Below are 27,839 nucleotides of genomic sequence, written 5' to 3'. Positions count from 1 at the left end.
TCCAGTACATGCTGAATGAATGTATGCATTTTTATGTTAAGCTTGGTGACTGAAAACAGATTCAAATGCAAGTCAACATTCCTATTGATTGAGAGAAAAATGCAAGAAATAGCCTGCCTATTTCCTTGCCCAAGATAATTATTTCAAAGTCATTGCTTATTTTGATTTTTAAACTATACTTAAAAGAAAAGTCCACAGCAAGACAACAGCTTTGAAAGCCAATATTTCAATAAACAGAAAAGGATGAATTTGTACATATCAAGAGCCAAAACTTGGATAACTAATATTCTGTAAAGGAAGTAACAACTTCACAGCAAGAAGAAAAGCCTATGGGAAGCTGGGTGAGGAAAAGCTTAGGGAGACAGAAAGAATATTCTAGCTCTGGGAGTAGGAGGGTTTGGGAACGTCTGCAGAATGCACAGCAAAAAGGACCATGACAACTAGCACTGAGAGCCAGAGCAATGCACAGAAGACCAGGTGGAAAGAGTTAGGAACACAGCACACAGCAGAAGTATCAAGGACTGAAGCCAAATGGGATGAGACACCTCCACCAAAGTTCAGCCAGAACCAGATATTCTTTCCCTAATCATCTGAGATGATATAAGACACCTAAGGGCCTAGAAACCATCACGGGGAAGAAGAAAGAGGGGGTGTGTAGAAGCAATCGTGGGTAGTTGGGGGAGAAATGTGCATATTACTCAGGAGAGACTGACATACTGTTAACTGGCAGGATTAAATGCTTTCAGCTATCAATCAGAATGAGGGTTTAAGAACAGGATGGCTCAATTACACAAAAATAGAGCAAGATAACTTGTGTAGTCTTTTTGTCCATAAATTTTACTGTTTAAATTTTGATCCTTACCAGAAATTAGCAAAACTAGGTTCTTGTTCCAACCTCATCACTAAGTGAATAATTCTGCATATATTACGTAATGTAGGGAGGGAGGGTAGTTCTTAAATTTCTTAAACAGTAAAATAAAGGGTTGGATCGTGATAAGGTGCTTTTTAATTCTGAAATTCTGTAATTTTTACTGATTTTTTTCCTTACTATTGCATCCTTTCATGTATCTGTTAATTAACTACACACATATTCCTAAAATTTAAGAAAAATTCAAATTTAAGATCAAAATTCACTCATTTAAATTGAAGCAAAAAGCAGCAACTATTATTTTCTCAATTATAATATTTGCTTCTGTCACTTGGTGACAGTTTCATCTAACTACCGAAGAAAGAAACAAACATCCCTGTCAACTACAGGAACTACAGGAGCTTCCTGTCCCATGCTACATACTTCAATAGGAGGCACATGGCAGTTACTCAAGATAAGTTGAGTGAGTAAATAAATGAATTTAGACTGACCCAGTAATAAGAAGGGAATTTTATTTAGAACTATATATCAGCTGTCCTTAACTGAATGGATTGGCCAAATGTGTTTCATTTCAATGTCCCTGGCAACATGTGAAGCTATAGGAAAGGAATAATTGAGAGCAGAAATGGAGGTGGTGATGGTTTAAAATTCTCAGACAACATTAAATTTGCCCAGCGTTTTAAAGGCAATTATGCACATAAAAAGTAATACAGGAATAACCACCAGACTTTCAAAGCAACTATTTTAAATCACAATACTTGTAATTCTAAATTTTAAGCAAAACGCAATAGTGTCCCAGACATATAGATACCACTGGACAAATATGTACAAGAAATACAGATACCACTGGACAAATATTAATATATATAAAAGATCTACTTATTACATTTTCTAAAGAAGTTAGTCCTACAATCCCAATTTCATACTAGAGAAAACTGAAGGTTTGAGAAGTTAAGTAACTTTACTAAAGTCATACACTTGCATACAGTTACTGTTAACTGGCAGGATTTGCAATTGAACTCACGTTTATCGGCCTCCAAAGTCTCTGCTCCTCATGTTATAGTGCCTTGAAAACTGTAAAGGATTCTTGTACTACAAAGCATTTATCTTAACCTCTAAGTAATGTAGAGCCATTAAATAAATGAATAACAATAACCTGTATTCTAGTGCAATATTAAATCGTAAAAGAGGTAAACAATAAAAAATATACTTACTCATTCCTGAGCATTCTCTATCACCATCCCATACATTAGAAACCGCATGCCCCGTCAGTAGGAGGTTAATTAAACTTTGGCTATTAATAAAAAGTAAGTAAAACATAAGTAAACAAGCTTTCAAATCAAATGATCCCTACAGTAAGGCAAACAGTAATGACTTTTTACATTAAATTATGTTGTTTAAGAAACAAAGTTACAGAAAACTTTACATTTTTCATTTTATACACTCAACTGAACAACAGCCTTGCTAAATGTATCATGAAGTGTATCACCACCGGCATCTCTTGCTCTTCGTACTCATATAAATTTAACAATTTTATCCAAGATACTGTATTTAAACAGATGAAAAAAATAAATGATAGTTAAACTGATAAAGTACTTAATATTTAAAATCGTCTTTACAAATACATATACAATTGTTATTATTTTGTGTTTGATGGAAGATAAGTGAATTTTAACCTCTGAGTCAGAAAGACCTAAGAAAAGGACTTAAGTATTAGAGTGGGTTAACTTTCACTGTTTTATTGATTTTAGTAGAAACAGCTATAAAAAGCTTGAGAGGGACAGTGGTCTCAGAGAAAAATAAGAAAACATTTTTTTCTCCCAAGCAGGAAAGCATTTACAAAGAGGTAAGGATATATTAATTTCTAAGTCAAAATGGGTAAATTTCATCTACTAAAAAATTTCATAAAGGAAACATCAAGCAGAATTTGTTAAAATACCTTCCTGTTGTCATCTTAAAATAAAATACTTGCCACAATAAATGCAATATATACATAAATCTGAAGTGGAGATTAACATTTCATACATAAAGTAAGCAAGGCATAAAGCACAAGACTGCTCGAATTCATAGTCTCTATGTTCTCAACACTTACAAGCAAAATTATCTGACTCAGTAGTGCTTTATTTTCAGTGAAGTTCCTAAAAACTGAAGTCCACATAAGGAGATAATAGATTTTAGTTAATTACCTGCCATGTCCATATACAGGATCTATCAAAGGTTCACTTGCATCTTCAATTTCATTTTTTATGTTTTCGATGCCCTAAAGAAACCAAGAATTCATTGGCTTATTTTAAAAAACGAAAATGAAAATTATGGTAGTTTAAGAACTGACCAGTTTGTACTACAAATAAAATAATTATTTAAGTAACTTTTCTCCCAAAGAATTACCCAGATTTGAAGTGGGGGTACATTTGAGATGATAATGGTAAGAAGTAGTTCTTCCAAGAATATCTTTTAGTTTCTTTCATGGGTTTTATATAAAGAACTCTAATTGACTCATGGGTAATAGATCTAATGTTGGTAGTTGGTTAAAGGGGTAGAGAGACAGAATGTTTAAGCTTCAAGAGGAGGGAGAGGAAAATTATTTAATCCAAGTTAATATTCATTTAACTTTAGGCTAAATTAAATTCAAATCTAATATAGCTGGTAAGGCATCTGATGTATTTTCTTAGTTCACCTAAGAAACTTATTGGTACTAAATAATACACACATGAATGCTGATAGAGATATAAATTTAAATACACAGAAGGTCTAACTGGTACATAACAAAATGGAAGGTTTGTTTCTGATTGTGCATTCTCACAAACATGGGTAATTCAAATGCATACTGACAAAATAAAATGTAAACCAGGAGGGCAAGAAGCTTCTTATTTTCCTGAAAACCAATCTTCTGATATTTTAAATTCCCCAAAACGTTACCCAAATCCCAATGTCCAGATCCTGGCTAAGTATAAGAAGACTTAGGCATTTTAATCCCATCAACTTGAAAATGACAAAGATAAACTACCATTCATGGTGCTAGTCACCCGACTGTAACCATTGCTTCTACCAGATTATGGATCATTTCTAAGGATTAAAATGATGACTAATGAACAATTAAAATATTTAATGACTGCCCAAATATTGTAGGAAGATACAAGCATGAGATCTTGCACTTGCCCTCCTTGTAAACAATAAAACAAAGCAGCCTATGATAAAACTAAAATGAATAATATGAACAAGTGACATAATCACTGGGGAGGTAGTAGGACAGCATTTCAAAGACCAGCTCAAGGACGACCAACTAGACCTGATGGTTTCTTCCTGGTAAAGGACAAGAGACAGAGGAGGTATCAAAAGTTTTGAGCATAAAAACCTGGGCGAAAAATGAACAGTCAAGATGGACTCAAAAGAAACCAGTCTTCTTAGATGCTATCATCATTGCTATTCACCACATCTAACCAAGTACCAAGTACTTTTGGTTCTTTCTCTTAAACATGTTCCTAAATGTTTTAAAATTCCTAAATTTAAAACACGCTTCTAAACATGCCCCTTTTCTGTTCCATTTCCAGGGTCACCATCCTAGCTTAGGTTCACCTATCCCAACAGCCACTTTTCTAGTTTTCCTGACTCTAGTCTTATACTCCACACACCAACTTTCTCCAGCACGACTCTTATCCCAATTTAAGGAATATTTTTGTCAACAGAAAGATCTTGTTACTTTCCTGTTCAAGATTTTTGTTTTGTTCTAATTTTGGCCAGATGAAAGCTAAAGTGCTTTTTGCACAGTTCACAAGGGCCTGCAAATTCTGAGCCCCTAAGTGCCCAGTCTCATCCTCCATAGTTGCTCTTCTAGTGTACGATGCTGCAGTAAAACTGAACTGCCTACAGTTCCTCAAACATGTCATACCTCCAATCCACTATGTGTTTATACTTGCGGTTCCCACTGCTTGGAAAGCCTTCCCACAGCTTTTTCATCCAGAAAACTTTTCCTCATTCATCACATGATCCCTGTTATCTAAAGTCTAGGCTTGATTCCACCAAATAAACTTAGGCATACCTTCTATTTCCCACCATGCTTTGTGCTTGCAACAAACACACACACACCAAAAAACATTGCCATAACGGCAGTCATTATTAATGTGTCAAATTACTTTTTACAACACTGAAGAGGAACTATTAAAAAAAATGTATTCCACATTTTAAGTCCAGTCCCTAGCAAAGATTCAATGCTCAGTAAACATCTGTCAAATGAAAGTAATTTATTTCGGACATGGTAAATCTGGTAGGATACTCAAGTGAGACTAACAGGCCACTAAGGGTATGAGATTGGCACTTGGGGAATAAAGGCAGGCCTGGAAGTGTACAGACTGGAATTAACCACATAACGGTAAGCTGAGGAATAAAATAACCATGAAAGAGCATGTAGGACATAGGAACTGAAAATTTCTGTAATATAAAAATTTAGAGGGGCAGAGAAAGGTGCAGGAGATAATTGGTAAAGAAGGAAACAAAGCTATCAGGAAAAACTCCTGAAGAAAGGAGTTGTGAGACATAAAAAAAGAACTAGCACAGTGATGTATCAGATAAGTTAAGAAAGGGAGTGGGGGTCAGAAAGAGTTTCCAGTAGGTGTGAAGGGCTCAAATGCTAGACATTGCTAAGATGAAGGAACATAAAAATCAGAAGAGCTGAGTACATTTCATAATTAGAACATTATTGATAAACTCTATAGTCCAGAGGATCAGGGGTGAAAGCAAGTTTAAAAGTGATTAAGTGAAAGTGAGTGGTGACGAAAGAGACGCCGATTCCTTATAATCAGCATAAGATATGATTTTTATTCTGAGATTCAGAAACAGCACCAAGAATAAAATTACTCATCACAGCAGGAAAAACAGTACTAAACTCAAGCTAATAAAAGCCAAAAGAAGCATCTTCTTAAACAAACCTTTGTCAGTAACACAGAATACAGAAAAAGCAATACTCCAAATTTATTTCCCCACATTGGATACTGGTCCAAGACAGCATCTTTTAATTCTGATAAGCTTCTGAATGATCTTTTCCTGGGGGGGGGAAAAAGAATTAAGTATTAGTACCATGATGAGATCGACTACACTCATAAATGGGAAAATTTTAAAATTGTCTTACTCACAAAAATATTATATGTACAAACAGGAGACTTTTGCAAGTGTCTCAAGTTATCAAATACAAATTTAGCCATTAAAAGCAAAAGGTATTGCAGACAACTGTCACTATACAATATACACTATTAAGACAGAATGCCTACTTGGCAGGGAAAGTTTTCATCTCCTAGGTGAACTGTGGCATCGATATATTCTATAATAATTATACAGTTCTTTGGAGAATGAAATGGTTCTCTTCTAAGAAGTGTTTAAGAACAAACAAAAACTTGACTTTTTAAAGCCTGAAAATAATTTAATAAATATCCGAACACCAAAAATAAGGTGTAGCTTTGAGGCTTCTTTAAAAGAAATTAACGTTATATTCCAAATCAAATGCCACCCATAATTCTATCAACATAGCTATCCTTACCTTTCACTTTGCAATAAAAAGTCTGAATGCTCTAAGGAAAACATTGCACTTTTAACGAAAATTATAGAAAGCAATTTTGGCAAACAAGAAATAATAATCTGAATATTGATCCTACCAGAAATCTTTATATTCACTCATGACAGAGAAACATTAAGCTACAATGATTTTTTTCATTGTAACGGTGAAAAAGCTTTTAATGTTACAAAAAAGTGTATTTCAGTAGTTAGCTAATTTAGGAATCAAAATAATTTATGTATACATTTACAAATTATTATTTTTTTAAATCCGAAAACAAATTAATCCTCAAGCATATAAATCTAAGTACCTTTCCACAGTATGAATAGACTTAAAAATGGCAATGTGTCCATAAGGTAAGTATTTTAAATGTTCCAATGTTACTTACTGAATTAATGCATGAAATCGCTCAAAGCCAAGCTCTTCGACAGCCAAGGCAGCTATACATAAAAGACACTTTTCAGCACTACACATGGCAAATAAATGACACAAGATACACACAGCAGGCTGTAAATATTTTCAAGCAATCAAAATTTTCCCTCTTTCCTTACTCCCTTAAAATTCTCAGTTTATTTTCAACTTTACTATAACATAAATTTATATTTCAACATCTTGGTTACCATAAATATAACTAAAATGGATATAATACTGAGAATGTAAAAGGGTGACTAAATAATAAACATTTATTTTCAATTCAGTTATGCTAGGATAGTTATAAAATATGAGAAATTATTGACAATCATAGTGCTTCACACATCACTGAAATGTGTTCTGCACCTTTAAATAATCTTTCAATTCACAGATCCATTTTCATCAAGTAAAATCATCATAGCTAATCTTCCTCCTTTATGATACAAAATATTTATGTTTAATGCCTAATTATTAATCAAATGTGTATTAAAAAGGCACAGCACTTTGAAACTACACAGGTTCAACGACAGCTTTAAGTTTGTTTCCTCATTTATTCATATGACTGTTGAGAAGTTTTCAGTAAGTTATCTAGATTATGTTTATTAATACGGTACAATGATAAATTTTTAAAAAATCAAAAGAAAGCATTTAAATGAAAGGTAATGTTTATTCAGCACTTTACTAAGTGCCAGGCCCCTTTCTAAATGCTCCACCGATCTTACCTCATCTACTCCTCATAACAACCCGATTCTCCCCCTTTTACAGAAGAGGAACCTAAGGCCCAGAGAAGAACCCTCCCGAGAGCAGACAGCAATCATCGGCAGAGCTGAGATCTGAGCCCAGAGAGCCGTGGCTCCACCAAGATAAGATCTTTAAAGATATCATACATGAATCCAACGCCTAGTCTAATTTATCGCAATGTTCATGGACATTTTACAAAGCAAAGCTTAATATTTTCAAACATTATTTCTCACTAGAGAATTAGAGAAATTGGTTTTTTATGAATTCAAAATCAGGGCTTTCGATTCACAATTTAAAATGTCACATCATGCTACCCTTTCGAGGTCTAGTTTTAATTTTCAAATGTTTCAAATTACTTTTAAAAAAATCTTCAGACGTCCAAATGGATTAATTTAAATAATTTTTTGATTTGTGTAGGAAACAAACTGAAATTGAACCTGAGTATTCACTACTGCAAACAAGTGTGCGTTACCAAGAGCCAAAACCATACACACCACACAAGCCAATGAAATTAATGTCGGCACAGAATGTAAAATTGACAAGAGGGAAAACACTTCACATTTAAACTTTCAGGATAAAATAAAAATTCTACCCAAACTTTTCCAAATTGTACTAATTGTTCTGCAGTGCTTATCTAAATAATTTTAGTGGGTATATACTATGAAATAGACATAAAGATAATTTAGAGAAAAGAGGCAAGCAAAACAAAAAGCTTAGCAGCCAAGATGGTGGAAAAATATAAAACACAAGAAAAGAACACAGTTGGGAATAAAGGAAAGAACAGGTAAAATAGATTTTTACATGGAATAAAAATTTTAATGTAAGTTCATTTCATTTGTCAATATCTAAGGTAAATTTTCAGTGAACAAAATTTTTCAAGTTATACAGGACTAAAAACAGATTTAATATATGGCTTTATTTCATTTCCACTTTTAAAATTAGGCAAAGTAAATTGGAAAATTACTAAAACATGTTTTTTGGAGAGGAAATCAATATGCCCACCTAGATTAGTTACTGAAATACCAAAGTTAATGCATTATGAGGTCATTTAACCTAGAGCAATTGAACTTATCACTACAGAAATGTACAGCATATTCCACAGCAAGCATATAGCATACTACTAGATACTAAGGAAAAATGTAACAAAAAAGATCTTACTATTTTCTTAGATATTAATACATAGATTGACTTTAAGCACATTCTTTAAAACAACTTTTAATTAGCTCAACTATTTCTCTGTCAAAATTTTAATAATCTAAATGAAACTATTAAACATGCTTAAGTGCAACCCAGTAAAACCTGGAAAATATTTCAAAACCCATCTTAAGGACATTTTTGATTATCATCCTTGTGAATATTTTCCACTTGTTTTCTTCAACTGTCATTATCAACTATTCTTTTTGAAAGTCTACGTTTGAAAGGCCTGAAAAGGAAACATCATTCAACCGTTCAAATTTTAAAAATTATTCTTTGCATATGTACTACTATTAGAATTTGCCATTGTAACTGCAGAGGTAGGAGAGAGAAGATGCTGACATCCCAGGGACATTTCAGCCCATGGAGGCAATGGTGCCTCATAAATAGTTCTATCTGGAAGGCAAGATGTGTGTCACAAGCAATCCAAGTTTACTTCCTATAAATAAGGGGTCTAATTTCTTTAAAAACAATTGCTGCAGAGATGATAGTTAACAGAATGTATTACAGGCAGAATAAGCCACTTATTCAAAATAAGCACCTGGAATTACCAATTATCAAAAGCCATCTACTAGCAATATAATTCCTGAAAAGAAAAACAGAAAAGTGATTCTTTTATCTAGTTTCCATACCACCAGAAGTCTCCATTAACTGCTCATTCTGGCAGTTTTTAAGTCAATTACAGAAGAATTTTCAAAGGCTAAAAATCTCAAAATATATACTTTTTGGAATGAGAATAGCTATTATTTAATTTATTTTAAAGAGAAATCTTCAAAGTATGAAAAACCTGAATGAAGACATAATTAAAATTTTGAATTAAGACTACTTTAAAATAATCCATATATAGTAACAATGTCCAAAAAGTTCAGGAGGAAAAGAATGTGCAATGAAGACTAAAGTTTCCACCTTTGCTCTAGGAAGCAACTAAAGATATTTAAGAAATTTTCTAAGGTCAAAAAAAATTCCTTCTTTTTCCAATAACAAAATATTAAGGCATCTGAAACTAAAGTATATAGAAATACTTTCTTTAAACTTTCTAAATGAGGGTTCCAAAGCTCAAAAGAGATTGTCATCAAGCAGAAGTTAACTAGAACTTTTTAAAAAGTTTAAGGGACACATTTTCTTTTCTTTTTTACAAAAATGAAAGCAAAATACAAACGTAATGTCCTCTGGTAACTAAAATAACTGAAGGGGAAATGAAAAATACTAAGGTTCATGAATTAAGCTTAGGCTAAAAAACAGACATACGAAAATTTAAAATCTTTTTTTCTTCCAAATTTTCAATAGTTTTATTAAAACAAAGGTACAAGAAATTACTTCAGGAAATAAAAATGTATCTTACAAGAATGTTCCACTTGGCAACTAGACTCTGCAGGACTCCCAGAAATACTAGCGGTCTCCTCCGTTGTCTTTCCTCTTAACCATGAAACCAAGCAGTATGATCCAGAGTTGTCACAACAAGCACTTTCTAAAATGTCACATAAGGTATGACAAAGGAGTTCCTTCCGCTCTTCCTCTAAAAATAACCAAAGTATAAGTTATAATGGTTTTCTCTGTAAAGAAAAAATCCTGCCATGAATAACAATACTAAGAATGTATCAAATTAATGATGAAAACCAAGCATTTTAAGTGGAGAAAAAAATCCAAAAACAAGTGACCTTAAATTTTATTTTAGAAAAACAATGTGCTTGAGGGTTAAAGTCTCACCATGACTAAATATTGCCACTAATGAGAAAAAGAATCCAGAAAAATGCAGAATTAAACAGCAGAAAGAATATGCTACTCGGAATAACCTGATACTGATCGCTCCTTTCTCGGGCTGCAAATGGAGCATTAAAGCCAGGAGGGTTCCTCTCTGCGGAACCAGGCTAGTGTAAGGGCCTGTGGAGACCTCTAGTTTCCTCCAGTTCTGAATTAGTCTAATGCCTTTGATCTCTCTGTCCCACAGGGCTAAGGATAAGGAGATAACGCAGCATCAGCAGATACAACTCTAGTTCCGTTAGGTTAGCAGAGGCCATGGTGTTACAATGCATCCTACAGAAGCTACTGACACTGTATTGCAGTGATTTGAGCATTAGATTTTTATGGAAAACAGCACAAATGCTCAGACAATTTCTTCCTGAACCTTAGCCGCCCTTCCCTTTTCAAGCAGTATTACTCCTAGAAGTAATACTGCTTTCTTAAACTTTCAAAGGGGATAAGATGTGTACATATTCTATGAAAAATTTTATGCTATAGGGAGGTTTCTCTCTCTCCTGATAGATTAAAAGTTCTTTAAAGGCAGGAATTATGCCATTCACTTTATAAACTACCTCAACATTTATGACATTTATGATCATGCTATATAAATTTTTTATCAGTGTGAATATATTTTTGTCCAAGGAATATAAATTTTATTAATAAAACGATGTTAATAACACTATGTCTTTAAAAGTTTCTTCTCTACTATAATTTAGTTTGCATTTCAGCTTTTAATAACAAATACATGACAGTGACACTTTAACTCAACTTCAAAATCACTACTAGATTCTATTGGTATGATGTGCAATGGAAACTGTTTTGCTCTTATACACAACCCAGTATACAAAACTGAGTTTATATTATATCCTACCTTCTTCCAGAAGTTATTGTCAGGTTCACATGAAATTGTGTAAGTGAAGGAAAGATCTTTGTAAACTGTCAAGTGGAATGCCAATGTTTATTATCAGGGAGCACCATATAGCTCTCTGACTTATCATATTGCAGAAGCTATGACAGCTTCATTTGCAACTTAATTCAGAATGTTTTGCAGTATTATTTGCACTGTGTAAGGCACTGTACTAAAAGACGCATGAATAAAAAGACAATTCTGAGTTCTTGCTCAGAGCTAAATAAGACAAAACAAACCAAAATAAATGACTATTCCTTATGGTATGCTATTATTTAACAGTTCAGGGAAATGTACCATGTTTTAGCAAAAGGCCAAAGGTTTTAACCTTAGTTATGTTATCCTATCTTATACTTCTTAGGTAAACCAAATTTGGAAAAATACATTTTAAAATTTAGAGTCACTATTCATGAAGCTTTCTGAAACATTAAAAAAAATCCTCCAGGGGGGCTGGCCCAGTGGTGTAGTGGTTACGTTCATCGTGTTCCACTTCAGCGGCCCGGGTTGTGGGTTTGGATCCCAGACATGGACCTACACCACTCGTCAGTCATGCTGCAGCAGTGAGCCCACATATAAAGTAGAGGAAGACTGGCAAAGACGTTAGCTCAGGGCCAATCTTCCTCAGGAAAATAAAATAATCCTCAGGAGAAAAATATCTCATTGATAGTTTACTTTGCAAGATAGATAATTTCAATTAAACTATTGCCAGTGAATGCTGCATAGTCACCTATAAAATAGAGGATGGAGGAAAAGTTTATAAAAGACAGCTACCATACCTGCGCAATCCCTCCAAGAAGACTTCTCAGAAGAAAACAGGAGCTTCTTCAAAAGAAATGCCTTTATACAATTAAAGTAATAACTATTAGAATGCATTATAAACATACCTTACATCATTCTTTTATTTTAAAATGGAAAAAAACTAATTTGTACTTCCTTTCTGATCTTTTGAATAGTGCCATAAAAATTTCAAATAGTTTCCCTTCACGTCCAATAGTAACTGAATATAATTATTTATTCAGAATATACTACTATAAACTTGATTCTACATCAATAAAATTCTTCTTTCATAATATGTATTTTCCAGCAAATAGAAGAACTGACTCAAAATAAGACACAACTGGGAAATTAAAGACATTTACTGCCCCATTCACAAAGTGAAGGTCCTACAGAACAGGAACAAGTCCATTTCCCTCTTAGATTCCTTGGGGGAAAAGAAATCGAAATGCAAAAGTGGTTGTGCTTTATTAGCTCTGATTTGTGATATAAGAATACCACGAGGAGTGTCATCACTTTATTATAAGGAGCTCCTAACTTCCTGGCTTAATTCAAAAAACTATGAATCATAAGAAAAAACAGACTGAGTTCTAACCCTTCCTTAAGTGAGCCAACTACTCTACATTGGTGATTTGATTGGAAGCAGTTCAGGGTACTACAGTGTTTCCTTCCCAAAGTGTAGTTCAAGGGCTATTTACATCCTAGGCACCTGACTTGTTAATTTAAAACGCAGATTCTTAGGCTTCACCTATTGTATCTGAATCTCTAGGGGGCAGATCCAAGAAAAAGAGGCCACTGTGGTGCTTGTTCCTCACAGGTGTTTGAAAGCAGCAGTGTACAGATAACAGGACTGCTTTTAGTCAGAGAGACCTCGGTTTGAATCCTGGATCCATTACTTTACTAACTAAAAATAATAATAGCACAAACTTTAAAAGGTCGCAGCGAGGATTACGAGATAATTTGCGTAATGCACTTAGCACAGTACCTGCCACCTAATAAGCAATCATTTCAAAGTATTGTAACAAAAAACTAAGCAATGTTCTATAATATTCTCATAGAAATAAAGTCTACAAATGCTATAATCAAGTGCTTTTGATTTTCCCCCAAAACGACAACCAATATTTCATGTTTAAACTACATTATTGTACATAAGGGTATTTCTAATTTTTTTTTTACTTCTCTAAATATAAAAGCTTGCTGAATACAACCTTTTCCATATTAAGGATTATTTCTTTAGGAAAGATTTATAGAAGTACAATTAATGCATCAAAGATTATGCATTATTATGGTTCCAATTATAATGTAAAATTCCTTCCCCAGATCAAAGTACAAATTTGTACTAAATAGCAACACCTAAGTGTGCCAGCATTATCCTACCCTTAAGTGCACTGGCAATTATTTCATATTTAAAAATCAGAAAGAGTAAGCAACAGAATCGAGTGACAGTTTTATCTGTACTTTCTTGGATTCCTAGTGAGGTTGAACATCTTGATTCCCTGGCTGTCCAGCATCGTTCCACGTGCTACAATTGCATACACATGCCCATTTTATCACGACGGTCTTAGTGTTTTCCTAACCAATTTGTAAAAGTTCTTTATATAAGAAAGACAATATCCATTTATTGCTAATATTCATTGCAAATATTTTCTGAGCTTGGAACTCATCTTTTCTCTTAGAGGGTTGACAATACATTATTTTTATTTCTTCTGTGGTTAAATATTATATCAAGAATATATTTGGTATATGGTATAAGATGATCTAAATTCATGTTTTCCCCTCAAACTTCCAACCAGTCATATCAGTGACATTGATTAAATGTCATTTTATTGGACCATTGATTTGTAGTTCCTTCATCATAGTAGGTGATAAATTCTTGGTAAACTGTTACATGGAATGTAGTCTACCACTGTAGTATCTATTCAGTTCCATAATATGCCTATTTTTCTAGCAGTAATATCACGTTCTAATTTTTCTAGTTTAAAAAAGTTTTAAGATCCAGACTTGCTTATTTCCCTTCATTACTCTTAATGATTTAGTTTTGACTTTTACATTAAAATACTAAAATAAACAAAATTCTCCTATAATTGAAAAGATTTATGTGACTATGCAACTAAATTACTATCTCAAAGACACATCAAGATTTTGAACATTACAATTATCCCTTGTTACATAGCAACCCCAGTTGCAAAAACAACTATCACTTTGGAAATACATCGAATTTTATAAAACAGGAAACTCCTGTGGTACACTTTGCATTTAACTAGCTTCACAGACTTTCAATAAAAACCCTAGGGTACTATTATGGCCCAAGAGAAGCAGTGTTAATATAATTTAATTTGCATACGGACAGGACAAGGAATCTTCAAATTCAGATAATAAGCTTCCTACTAGCAACGAAAATCTGTCCCAGTTACTCAGCATAAGAGCTCTAATTACTAATTTAGTCAAATTTTATTCTTTATATTCAGTAACTCCCAGGCAAAGTTCAAACATTCAAATTTTTCTCAATTTTTTTATAGTTCTACTAATGCAAAAAAAAATCAACTTTATTCTTTAAAGAAATAAAACAATGACTTATAAAGGCTATATTTTGGAACCCACCATGAAAAGAGACTTTTTCCTCCTTTACACATTTTTAATTTAATAATGTAAGTGCATGGAGTATAAGGTTTGAGAGACAAATTTATTTTGTGGCTAACAGTTCAGGAATGCATTCTTTATGCCCAATGAATAATATATATCACATTAAATATGTATTTTCAAAGCATGCTGATTAAAACATAAACAATAAATTCCAGCTTCTTTTATAACAGTGCTGAAATTACACTGCTGTTAGATATTTCTAGGTATTATAGTAAACTGAGAATTCAAATCTTGGTTTTAACAAAGTGACCATTTACAGCAAATCAGCCTTTGAAATTCAAACAGTGTAATACATATATTCAAACACATATATTTGGATTAACCCTATCTTTTGTGCAAAGAAAAAAATCTTTTCTTATTTTGGAAATTCTGTTTGAAGTCAGTTGCTACTAATTTTATCTTAAAGGTCAAAGCTATAGCCTAAAGTCCTATATACTTACAATGTATTTTAAAAATTTATAAAGTTTTAGGCCATGAAGATACTAACTCATCTTCAATCTTTTAGGAAAATCATTTTTACAGACAGAACAAATGAAAATAATACCATTGCTACAACGTACCTATCTATATAAAATGCTATTACTCAACAGGATCATTGTATTAGAAAGATGTCATCATCAGTAATTCCTAATTTTCTGAAAGTCAGGGAACACCTATCATGTTTTCTTGAAAATAAAGATAGTCAAAAGGGTATTGTTGTGTAACCTACCTATGTTCTGAATTCATTTTTATTTTGCATATTTATAGCAATTTATATGAACAAAAAGTTAAGAGGTAACTGATCATGCCTCATTACGCAGAGTACAGATACCAGAAAACAAAGAGCTAAGTATGAAACGTTTGAACACGTCCCTCTAAGGAGTTGGTAAAGCAGTCTGTGTTACCTGAACAGGTGCAATAACAGCACAGGGGCCGCCTTCAAACTGTTCTAATGCAGATCCCTCTGATTCACTAAACACAAACCCTGAAAACGAAAGCAAGTAGCAAAGATTACAAATATAATTCAAGTAGCAGCTAAAAGAATTTTTAATGTACTTTGAGAAAGATCACTTATCACAACAGCAAAACATCTTCAAGTCAGTTGGTTGCAGTGGTTCTTAACTTTTTGGGGGATTAAGGAACCCTTTGAAAAAGATATGGAACCTATACTCACCTCCGAAAAGCACATAAATGTGCGTGCAGACATACACACACACACACACACACTTGCAAACACAAAATTTTGCACCCAGGGAGCCCTGTAAGTGGACTGGGGGATAAACTGTGGACATTAGTAAAAGGACTAAATCTGACTTTTAAATAATTTAATTTACTTGAAGGAAGACTAGTCTATCTACTGAATTCAAACAGAATTTTTAGGTCCCTTTCCATACAGTATCTTTTTTCATTCCCATCTTTGAGTCACATTACATAAGCCAAAATTTAAATGGCATCATAGACAGTGAATGCACTCCTCTTGGCTCAATCTTTATTTAAATATTACCCAACCAGTACTGACTGAAAGCAGTGAGTAGAAGTTCCGGCAGAGAGCACTGACACACTGCGGGGAGCACGGGGTCAGAAGTCAGGAGAAGTGAGTGACTATCTGTATAACCTTCAGGAAGTCATTTCACCTCCATAGGCCTCAGTGTACTTATCTTTAAAATGACCACTTCCAATCCAACATGCTAGGAATATGTAAAGCTTCACTAATGGTTATAATTCAGTCATTCATCCAACAAACATTTAATGAAATACCAAGCATCTAGGAGATATGCATGAACGACAAAGGCCCAAGTCTGCAGGAGCCGACAGTCCAGGTGGAGATGGACATGTAAACAAATAATTACTAAAATAAAGGAATAAATGAATGTTACAACAGATGTATGAAGAGTGTCGTGGATACAGAAAGAAATTACTTACTCTGCTTGAGTCAAGTCACAACAGGTGACTTTGAGCCTGATCTTGACTAGGAATTTGCCAGAGAGACAAGGGTGGGAGAATGACTTTCAGGTTAAGAAACATCTTTATTAAGGGAAAAAGGTTTGGTAAGAGCAGGGCAAGTTTATGGATCAGAGGGAAATTTAACATAGCCAAAGGGTAGTACGGGGGAGATGGGAAATGGGAGGAGGGGAAGCTGACAGGGGTTAACACTGGGAAGGGCCAGACCATGACAAGTACTAATTAAAGTAGTAATGTGATCATACTTCGTTTGTTTTTGTTTTTCTTTTCTTTTTTAAAGGAACAGAGTGGGGACGAGGCTGTTTCAACAGCCATACAGAGCCAGTGTTAACCTAATAAAAGCAACATTAGTGTGTAAAGAAACTATATCCAAACAATATTTCTGAGGTAAAAATTAAGGTTTGATGAGTATGTGTAAGTGGGGCAAAGGCTTGGTACAAAAGAAATTCGAGCTGACTCTGAAGTTTCTAGCTTGAGACACTAGGTGATGGCAAGTGAGATAAAAAATACTGTAGAGGATCCCATTCCATCCCATCTCTTCTCTTTACCTTTCAATCTCTCTTTTTAATAGTATTTAAAAATGTGTCTCACATATTTAAAAACAAAAGCAAAAAAATCCTCCTTAAGTTTCCACCGAAAGCTCCCTGGTATTTACTCAAAGGAGCTGAAAACTTACGTCAACACAAAAACCTGCACCCTGATGTTTACTGCACCTTTATTAATAATTGCCAAAACTTGGAAGCAACCAAGATATCCTTCAGTAGGTGAATGGATAAATAAACTGTGGTGCATCCAAACAGTGAAATATTATTCAGTGCTAAAACGAAATGAGCTTGCAAGCCATGAAAAGACATAAAGGAACCTTAAATGCATATTACTAAATGAAGAAACCAATCTGAAAAGGCTATATACCGTATGATTCCAACTATATGATGTTCTGGAAAAGGCAAAACTATGGAGAAACTATGGTGCCAGGGGTTAGGGGTCGAGGGAGAGATAGGAGATGAATACACAGAGCACAGAGGGTTTTTAAGGTGATGAAAATACTATGATACCATAACAACGGATCCATGTCATTATACATTTGTCCAAATCCACAGAATGTACAACACCAAGAGTGAACTGCAATGTGAACTATGGACTCTGAGTGATTATCATGCATCAATGTAGGTTCATCAATTGTAACAATGTACTGCTCCAGTGAGGGACACTGATAATGGGGGAAGCTACGCATGTTGTGGGAGCAGGAGGTATATGAGGAATCTATGTACCTTCCCCAAAATTTTGCTGTGGACCTAAAACTGCTCTAAAAAAGTAAAGTCTTAATTTAAAGAAATCATTTGACCATAAAAAAAAAATTCCACCAAAAACTCCAACTACTACTCTCTCAAAGCCCACCTGGTCCTCTATATCACTGTCTCAATCTCCCTACCTCACGATTTATCCAATCTACAATAATCTCGTTTTCAACCTGTGACTACACCAAACTCATTCTCACCAAGTTCACCAATGACTAGTACAGGCTAGTTCTCAAGTCTTTTCTTTTTTAATCTCCCAGAGAATCATCTGAAATGCTGACCACTGACTTCTGAAAAACCTTTGCCCTTTGGTTTTAATACTCTCTTGTTCCAAGTTTTCCTTCTCTGTTTCTTCTCAGTCTCCTTGATCTACTCCTTTTAAATGGTACTGTTCCTCAGGTCTTGGCTTTGGGATTTACGTTCTTTTCATTCTATACCTTCTCCCTGGGTAACTCATCTACTCCCAGATTCTCATTATTGGTTATAATCAGGTAATTCCCAAACAGAGCCCAGATTAGAACTCCAGAAATAGACAGGGTCTAAATTCTTTAACGTGGTTCTGTATGATCCAGCTTCGGCCTAACTCTTGACCTCATCCTTTGCCACGCTCCCTCTTTAGACTCCAGGCATGCTGAGCTTCTTTCAGGTCCTCAAATATCCATGTTCTCTCTGTTTTTTCACCCTTTGAACATGTTGTTTCCTTCACTTGAAACACTTGCTAAGCCTTTCTTTCTCTGTAAAACTCCAACTTATCTTTTAGGCTTCACCTTAAGGTAAGGACCTCTTGGTTCAAGGCTCCAAAACATATCTTGTATCTGTCTATTTCTATCCCATCTCTAGTCCACTTTCAGGTTCAAACCACCATCATCACTTACCTAGAATACTGTTAACAGTTTCCCCCCAGATCTCCCCATTCTTCCTCACCTGCCCCCGCAACTCAGCCTTATCTGTTCACCATAGATTTACCAGAGGAATATTTTAAACATGGAAATCAGATATTGTCACAGCCTGCTTAAAACATTTCAATAGCTTCTTACTGTAATTAGAAAGCAACCCAAACTCCTTTTCATGGCCTAAAAGGCACTATGACCTATCAATCCCACCTTCCCTCAGTTTACTCCTACCTACATCATCTACAGTGACCTTAAGCCCTTAGAACATCCCAGGGTCTTTCCTTTAGGATTGATGCTCACTGTTCCCTCTGCATGCATTTCCTTTCCTCTTCTCTCATCATAAAGCTGAACTCTTCTCATTCCTAAGGACTCAGTTTAGGAGTTAACTCCTCAGAGATAATCCCTGACACACCTGTCTAAGTAGGTCTCTCCTTGCATCCCCCAGCACGAGCAGTACTATCATAATCTCTCATTTTACTATTGTTTATTTGTTTATTGATTGTCTTGCATTACAGGTACCTTGTCTGTTCTACTGAACACTGTTCTCCTAGTATGTTATATAGTTACTACTCAATAAATGCTTGTTCAAGTTTTGGGAGGGAAGATAATGGGGGAGTTTGTTTCTAGGAATGCCAAGTTTAGTTTCAAGAACATGAGCCAACAATTTGGCAACATTTAGAAAAAGTGGTAAATAGGGGTCTGGAGATTAGACAGGGGTTAGGATTAGAGATAGCAATTTGACTCATCCTAAACATGGCAGTTAAAGTGAATGAGAACATGTAGAACAAAGATAATGAAACTGGGAACATTAAAAAGTGAGCAAGGGCTGAGTCAGCAAAGGAGACCGACAAAGATTAGAAAGGTAAGAGAAAAATACACTGAGGTCCTAGAGAGCAAAATCAGGAAGCAAAGAGTGGTCACCTGTTACAAACGCTGCTGAGTTCAGTAAAAACCTAAAATACTAGATTAAGCATGTTACTGGGAATATTGAAATAAGGAATCTGGAGCAACAGAGAAGGCAGTCACATTTTAAAGAGCTGAGGTGTGACTCAGAACACAAGGAGGAAGAGTAAATGCAAACTATTTGTTCAACAAGTGAGGGAAAAGATGAAAGCTTGAAAGGTAGCTGGATAAAGAATTATTATTTTTATAGACTGAAGGGTATGACTTTAAAAAAAGGAAAAGTGTGATTATACGGGAAAGACGAAGTTTAAGGACTCCAAGTCCTGAAAGAGCTGACAAAGTGTGAGGTGGTGGTGGTGGGATGGGATAAAGAGGTCCTCTAAGTGTGGTCTCTAGACCCTGGAAGTCCTAGAAACCCTTTCAGGGGGCCTGCTAGAGGTTAAAATCATTTTCATAGTAATACAGACATTATTGGCTGTTTCGCTGTGCTGACATTCACAGTGATGGTACAAAAGCAGTAATGGGTTAAACTGCTGGGGCCTTAGCAGACACCAAGGCAGTGACATCAGGCTGTACCAGCAGTCACTGTACTAGTGAACATCACCACCCTCTCTTAAACACACAGAAAAAGCCAATTTAACTTCAGAATGCCCTTACTGATGCTAATTTTATTACATCTTGACCTTGGATATAATATCCTTTTAAAAAAATATTTTGTGTGACAAAATGGAAACTACCCATAAAGCACCTCAGCTACATACCTTGTATGATGACTGACAGTTGTCTCAAGGAAAACCACACGTGTAATTTTTTGAATCGAGAGCTGAACTAACTGCTTTTTTGTGGAGTGCTGTTTTTACTTCGAAGAGCTACTGACAAATTATGATTATTCAAACTTGGGTATTTGGTAGACAATTTCTCAGAAGTGAATGAAGTGAGACTGATACTTCAAGGAAAACAATTGACAAGATTTTTGCCAGTGATTAAATTTCAAGCTTTCAAGCAAGAACTAAAATTTTGGAAAACTTGTGCCCAACACTGCGAGCTTGACAGCTTCTCAAAACTTAAGAGATTTTTCTGATGAGATCAGTGGTGACAGGAACAAATATGACTTTTGATATCGTATAACAAAATGTGTTAACATTTGGAAGATCTGCATAAACCAGCGGACCAACAACTTCCAAATGACCGATGCATGCTAGTAGAAATTAAGGCATGGGTAAAAGAGCCATTCAAAGTAGAAGACAAATCAATGGCTCTCAACTAAACAGAGAACAAAAAGGTCACTGATGTGCATTCAGATTCTGTACTATAACAAACCTCTAAGAAACTACCACTGCTGGAGTTTTGATGGAGTATCAAAGAATATCCACAATTATCTAAAACTCCTACCGTGCCAATTACATATCTGTGGAAGGCTGGATTTTCAACATACACTTCAACTAAAACAATACGTTGCAACAGACTGAATGGAGAAGCAAGTGTGAGAATCCAGCTGCCTTCTAATGAGCTAGATGTTAAAGATTTACAAAAACGTAAAACGATGCCATAGGTCTCATTAATACTTTTATTTTCCATAATGAAGTCCTTGATAATTTTTAAGTGTGTAATGGGGCCCTGAGTTAAAAAAAACCCTGAGAGCCATTGGCCTAGGAAAAAAAGTAAATCTTAGCAGGCTTCTAAGTTAAATATATAGGCAAAGAGGAAGTGAAGAGACATTATTGATCCAGTGAAGGGAACAAGACGGGTAGGGAATTGTGGAGAATGCTAGTTCTGAAAACATAAAGCTGACAGGATAAAGAACTAAGAGAAACACTGAGGGTTCAGCTAAGGTTTAATTACTACATTTGTATTGATGTTAAACACAATTTTCTCCAGCAAGACACAGCAGCCTGAGAGAAACAGAACAGATGACAAGCTAAGTGGAGGATGAGAAATAGGTAGGAAAAATGAGAACTAAGGGTGCTGGTTATCATTTAAGCCAACCAAATCTGAAGTCCTGTCTAGGAACAAGAAGTGAAGCCAAGAGGCCTCCAGTCTTTGTCTAGCTCTTCTCCTGCTGGGAATAAGGAAAGGGTCCCTGGTGTTGGGTCTAAGTGCAGAGGTAAGACTAGGCTCTGCCAAACTTTCAGGGTATGTAATAAATACCAACCAGTAACGGATTCTTGCCTTCCTTAAAATTACTAATAATGTTATGCAATTTTCAAGATCCATGGGTGGAGATTATAGTTTGAAATGCATCATAATGAGTTGTTTTTGTACTTTAGATGTAAAAACCCCATGGAGAGAACTCTAGGCAGATCTGCTTTATGCCAAATTCTGTTGAATTACAGTATACGTGTTTGAGTGTATAAGTGATAACAAACAAGGCTACTAGAGCTTAAAATGAAATAAAGTCAGATAAATGGAAATTAAGTATTCTATCCTAAAACAAGAGTATGCTAAGTAAGCTTCTCCTTTTATAATAAGGTTTCACTGGAGTTTGGACTTTTTAGGACATAAAGTTATTTTTCTTGTCCAATGTTCTCATATTCAAATTATTTCCTAGTTTTAAAAGGAATTAACATGATAAAATGGCTGTTTTTTAAATCTTGATTAGATCCAAAATTAGCCATCTAAAGCATCTGATCCTAAATGTACAATTTTTGTATCAGCTTCTACAGTACTGCAGGCATAGAAGTTTTTCTCAGCTTTATAGCTCATAACTAATTTCAACCTGAGCCACGAACCCCTGCAATTTTCCAGTCTTTCACACGACTTACTATGCATATATACATTATTCAAACCAGTTTCACAACTACTGCCTCTTCCACTCTAGTCTCCCATGTGAACAAAAGGCCACAAAAAGACTTGGTTTATCCTTACAAGTTAGACGATATTGGTTAAGTAAAATCCAAACTGAGCCTTAGTTTCCTCATCTATAAAAACGAGGATAACTACATTTATCGTTTGGTATTCTCATGGTTGTTGTAAGGATTAAATAAGACTTTCAGAAACTATAAAGCATAATACAAATATAAGATATTATGATAGATACTTTGAACTAAAAAACATATTATGTATTCAAAGTACCAAGAAATTATATTGTCACATAAGCTTACAAATTTTTAGTTTAAAAAAATGGAATTTTAGGTGAATTATGACTTAGTTTGGAGAAAGAAAAATCTATATTTGAGAGAAATACAAGGTTTCCAACAACAACAACAATCTCTGAAATGATATGATCCACAGTATTAATTTATCCTCACTTTGGAAGAAAAATTAATGATACTGGTGTATCATTTTATTACTTTGGTAAAATGTTAAATCACATTATAATAAACATCTAAATATACTTTTGAGCTTTAATCCAAATGTGTTAACTCCTAAATACATTTTATATTTATATTTTAACTGATCCCTCACTTTCCTAAGTTATTTGTTAAACCTCATTTTTTTATATTACACAACAAAAATTGTTCTATACTCAAAGTCCAAAATGCCAGTTTCAATCAATTACAGCTCCACTTCCCCAAAAACACACTGAACTGCTATAAACAGCAAAACTGGATTTCTCTCTTTCTGGCTAATCTCTAGGTAAAACAATAAAATAACTTAAAGCTTGGAGGAAGGTGGGAAAAAAGGAAAAAATGGTTTCTCAGAGTTTATAATTTGGATCAGGGGTTGGCCTGTTTTGTAAATGCAGTTTCGGAACAGAACCACACCCATATTACCTAGGGCTGCTTTTGCTCCAACGGCAGAGACAGAGATAATAGAGGCCACTGGCCCTCTACAGAAAAAGTCTGACAAACACTGAGCTAGACAATCAAAACCACATTCCCTACAGGTCAAAACGTTTCCATTTATTACAAGATTAATACTCACTTCTGTTAGATCTAGGTGACTTTTATTTTGGTTCTGCTGAGATATGGACAATCCAACCACTTCCTACCATTTCACTACTACTATCCTGGTCCACGCCACCACCTTTCCCCCCCTAGATTAGTGCAACGTCTCTCATTTGATCTTGCTGTCTCACTCAATCCATTTTATCCTCAAACATAACAGTCAGATTAATCCTGTAAAAACTCGTCTTGTCGTGTCTCTCCTTCGCGCCAAAGCTTCCAATGACTTCACATTTCATTCAGAATAAAAGCCAAAGTCCTTACAATGGCCTTTTGAAAGCCTTATAATATTTTTATATCATCTTTTAATACTCTCCCCTCCCCTCATTCTTTCTCTAGTCAAACTAATCTTCTTCCTGTTCCTTGAATAAAAAGCCAGGCATATAGGGCATTAAGTCTTTTATAATGGCCACTCTCTCTGCCTAGAACAGTCTTTCTTCAGATATGTACATGACTAACTCAGTTACTAAGTGTTTGCTCAAATCTCATCTTAAAATGAGGCCTATCCAGGCTACCCCATCCCATAATTCCCTATTCCTTTACCTTCTAACTATTATATATACTTCATTTATGCTAGATTATGTTTATTATTTGCCTTCCCTCCCACTCTACCGGGTCTGAGCTGCAGAGGCCTGGAACACTGTTGGAGTTTGTGGGAAGAAGGGAAGGTAGGATGAATGGTGCTTATGACTAAGGAGATAGAAAATACATGATTTTCTTTAAAAAGTGTTACAGGCAATAGATCACGGAGGAAGCAGGCAGGAGTAGAGGGTAAATTTCCACATTCAAAATACCAACAACTTCAAACCTTTAAATTATGTGACCTATTGCCTTTAAAATAAAAACTGGCACGCAAAAGATGACCACAAAAAAAAAAACCCTACTTTTTCTTTAAAGAAAAGAGACTTGCAGAAGAGAATTATCTAAAACTGCCAAATGAATTAAAAAAAAAAAGTGCCACTCCTGCAGCTAACTGCTTTAACATATTATCTAAAACTGCCAAATCAATTAAAAGAGAAAAAAAAACCCAACTATGTGCTGCAGCAACTCCTGCAGCTTATTGCTTTAACATATCCAAAGAATTTAACATGATCAATGAATATAGTTTCATAAATGGAATATCCCTGGACATAATTTTATAAATATTTATCCCAAACAACTTACACCTAAAACTTGCTTCCAAAAGATCAATGAGATGACAGTTGTCAATTAAAAGCACAGTTATAGACTATGAGATAAAGCCAAAGTTGATGTCACATTACAAATGCAGTAAGGCAAGTACAGCAAAGCAGTGTCTTGTGCCCACTCCCATAATCCCAAATGACTGCCACAGCAATCTTTAGCAATGATTTCTGCCTCTAAAAATGAATAAATCATACAAGTTAACACAGCAAAACCAGTAACGACATCCCCCTGATTCAGAGGTGGTAACTTAAAAATACACATTTAGTTGCCTTAAAATCTTGATCAATGTAATTCTTGAAGAATTACATATCCCCAAGATAACTGCACTCTCTGAAAAGCAAAAAAAAAAGAGAAAGAAATCCTTTATTTTGAAATCGTATTGATTGAACAAATACTGAAGGAATTTCTGTATAACTAAAAGATGGCAGAGGATTCTAATATGTTATTATAAAGTTCTATTTTAAATAATGACTAACCATCAAATAAACAACAATTTCTTGTAATTGTCAGGGCACAGTCAGAGTGATCTTTGGCTTAGTCTTCAATTAAACGCTTAACTCCAGCTACCATCTTCTGAGCATTTATTATATGTCAGATATTGTGCTAAGTGCCTGAATGTATTTACATGCCTTTAATCCTCACAACAACCCTATAAGGTTGACACCACTATTATCTGCATTTTACAGAGAAAGAAACTGAGGCTTAAATAAGTTAAATATCTTGAACCTAGAACCCAAATATGACTATTCCAAAGCCTGCTTTTAACCATTACTGGAACTGCCTCTCTAAATTCTCCTTGAATCTGCATCACAGTACTAATATAAATGAGGCCGACTATTACCTTATTTAATGCTGTAAATGCTCAATTAATGCTGACTAATTACACAGGAAGTAAAATTTTTCTTAGTCCTTCACTGTCTCACGTACTTTAGGGCTGTTCACTATTAGGATAAATAAGTCAAAGAGGAAAGCAAGTTTTAAAATAAAATCTGCAAATGTGAGGGTCCAAGATTCCAGAAAGTATTAAAGTGACATAATTAAATGTGTAAAAAGAGCCAAACTAATTACACGTAGGGTTTAGAAACTCAAAGGAAATGAATGAAAACAGCTGTATTAGGAACTGGGAGACTTCCAATTCACTCCCAGTTCTAACAATTTGTGCAAATGTCACCTGGTCATTTAGCCTTCACGACTCATCTGCAAAACAAAAGTGATGGACTAAATAATCTGACTGTAACACATTATGCTTCTAATTTTACCAGCTCTTAAAAAAGACACATCTGGGAGGGAAAAGAGATTACTTAAACCCTGATTTTTTGTTACAAAATACACATCATGATTTAGGTTTACTACCTAAAATGCTCCTAAATCCTTTGAGAATAGGGATTCTCTAAATAAAAGTTTTAATAATAGTAATAAATAGCTATTATTTACTGGACTGTGATATTTCACATACATACATTACCAATCCTTCTGACTTCAAAGACTATGCTCTTAACCTCACTTAACTTCACCATAGTCTTTCTTAAGTCACCTTAAGTAATGTGTCTGTTGTGTTTTAATATTAAAACTTCAGAACTAGGATAATTACTAATATAACGTGTCCAGCGCAGGAATTTAATAAATGGAAATTTTTATTTCATTGTTATTCATACTATTAATAAAACTTCTTATATAACTCAAAACCCTGTCTGAGTAATTAGACCGGCAGTCTTCCTTCCAACTGAAACAGATATTAAACCGTCTCAAAACCAGGAAGACTTCGCGTCAAGAGAACACTTTACAGCAGGCAACGTTGTATTTATGCATCGAAGACCACGCCCAGCCACATAATTAAAATACAAACAACAAAATTGCTTTCTGGAATTGGCCGCCTGGACTCTCCTGTGGACTTCCCTCTCTGCGAAATTAGACCAAACACCAGTAACATGAAGCCTTGTTAGGGGGTCAAGATCCAGGCGGCCCCAGCACTTCCTGAGAAATTGACACCGGGCCACAGGGCACACCATCATGTCACACACTGCGGCCCAACCACCACCCCTTCTCCTCTCCAGCCGAAGGGCAGCCCAGGGAGTGGGAGAGGCGTTTCGGGTCTTTAGAGGACAGCTGTAACCCTTCTCCTGCTCAACCTCTCCCCCGAGGGAAGGCAGGGCGTTTCTAGACCAGTTTCAGAGCTGGGCACGGGAAGGGGGACAGAGTGCATGGCACGAGAAGGGGCTGGCGCGAGAGGAGTCACAGCTAGACTCTCGCAGGGCAAAGGGAGCGGCGGCTGGAAGGGAGAGCCCAGTCAGGGTACCTTGCGTCCAGCGGCAGAAGATGGTGTCAGAGAGCCCGGGGCTGCTCTTGGTGCCCCACACCAGCTCCATCAGCTCTTTAGTCAGTTCGGACATGATGGGGTACCGGCGGGCGGGTCTTCGCTTTCACGACTCCTGCCCCGGAACATGGGGAAGGGGCGGTTTCGGAGACACGAGATGCGGGACGGCAGCGGCAAAGGAGTTTGAACGGTAGACTCGGGGAAGGCGAAAGGAGACAGGGCTGCTGGCAGGCACCGAGCCTGTCAAGCCGGGCGGAGCGGCAGCAAAGAATTTCCCGTACCGGAAGTGCCTGGCTACTTCCGGCTCCTCTTTCGCTACCGCCCCCACCCCCGGAGGGCCTGGGAGTCACGTCCCCGGAAGTGGAAGTGGGGGGCGGGAATAGCTGCGGACCACTGTGGAGGCCGGTAGCCTCTGGGAGCTCGGTGCCTGGCCCTTTCGTAGGGTGGTCGCTTCGATGTTAGCGGGCACCCCGTGTCTCGTGGGCGTTGGCATGTTCCCACCATCCTGGAACACTTCCCTCTGCGCGCTGCTCTCGTCTTAGCTGGAGGCTCTGAGGCCCAAGCCCTAGGGCCTAGAACATAGCCCGTTCGTTAAAAT

At 35.7% G+C, this 27,839-nt stretch overlaps 1 protein-coding gene across 4 annotated transcripts in view; it reads right to left on the bottom strand.

Annotated features, from left to right (window-relative positions):
- MINDY3 (MINDY lysine 48 deubiquitinase 3) overlaps positions 1-27,573 on the bottom strand; it is an 84,735-nt gene extending 57,162 nt beyond the window's left edge. Inside the window, exons 1-8 of one of the 4 annotated variants that reach the window (XR_011499212.1) lie at positions 27,224-27,551; positions 15,708-15,787; positions 12,183-12,243; positions 10,102-10,275; positions 6,802-6,853; positions 5,794-5,908; positions 3,055-3,128; positions 2,083-2,162 (exon numbers count right to left, since the gene is read on the bottom strand). Coding sequence is in view for 3 of the 4 variants with exons in the window: in XM_014838726.3 (XP_014694212.1) it covers positions 2,083-2,162; positions 3,055-3,128; positions 5,794-5,908; positions 6,802-6,853; positions 10,102-10,275; positions 12,183-12,243; positions 15,708-15,787; positions 27,224-27,317 (730 nt within the window). In the remaining variant the exon portion in view is untranslated. Of the gene's footprint in view, positions 1-2,082; positions 2,163-3,054; positions 3,129-5,793; positions 5,909-6,801; positions 6,880-10,101; positions 10,276-12,182; positions 12,244-15,707; positions 15,788-27,223 lie in introns of all 4 variants that reach the window. The other 3 variants (XM_014838726.3, XM_044762062.2, XM_070500836.1) reach the window with 3 other exon arrangements.
- Between the last annotated feature and the right edge of the window lie 266 nt (positions 27,574-27,839).

This window comes from Equus asinus, chromosome 29 (genome assembly GCF_041296235.1).
Source record: "Equus asinus isolate D_3611 breed Donkey chromosome 29, EquAss-T2T_v2, whole genome shotgun sequence".
Lineage (NCBI taxonomy): Eukaryota > Metazoa > Chordata > Mammalia > Perissodactyla > Equidae > Equus > Equus asinus.
Note: the sequence above shows the minus strand (reverse complement) of the source record. Positions and strands in the feature narration are given on the sequence as shown.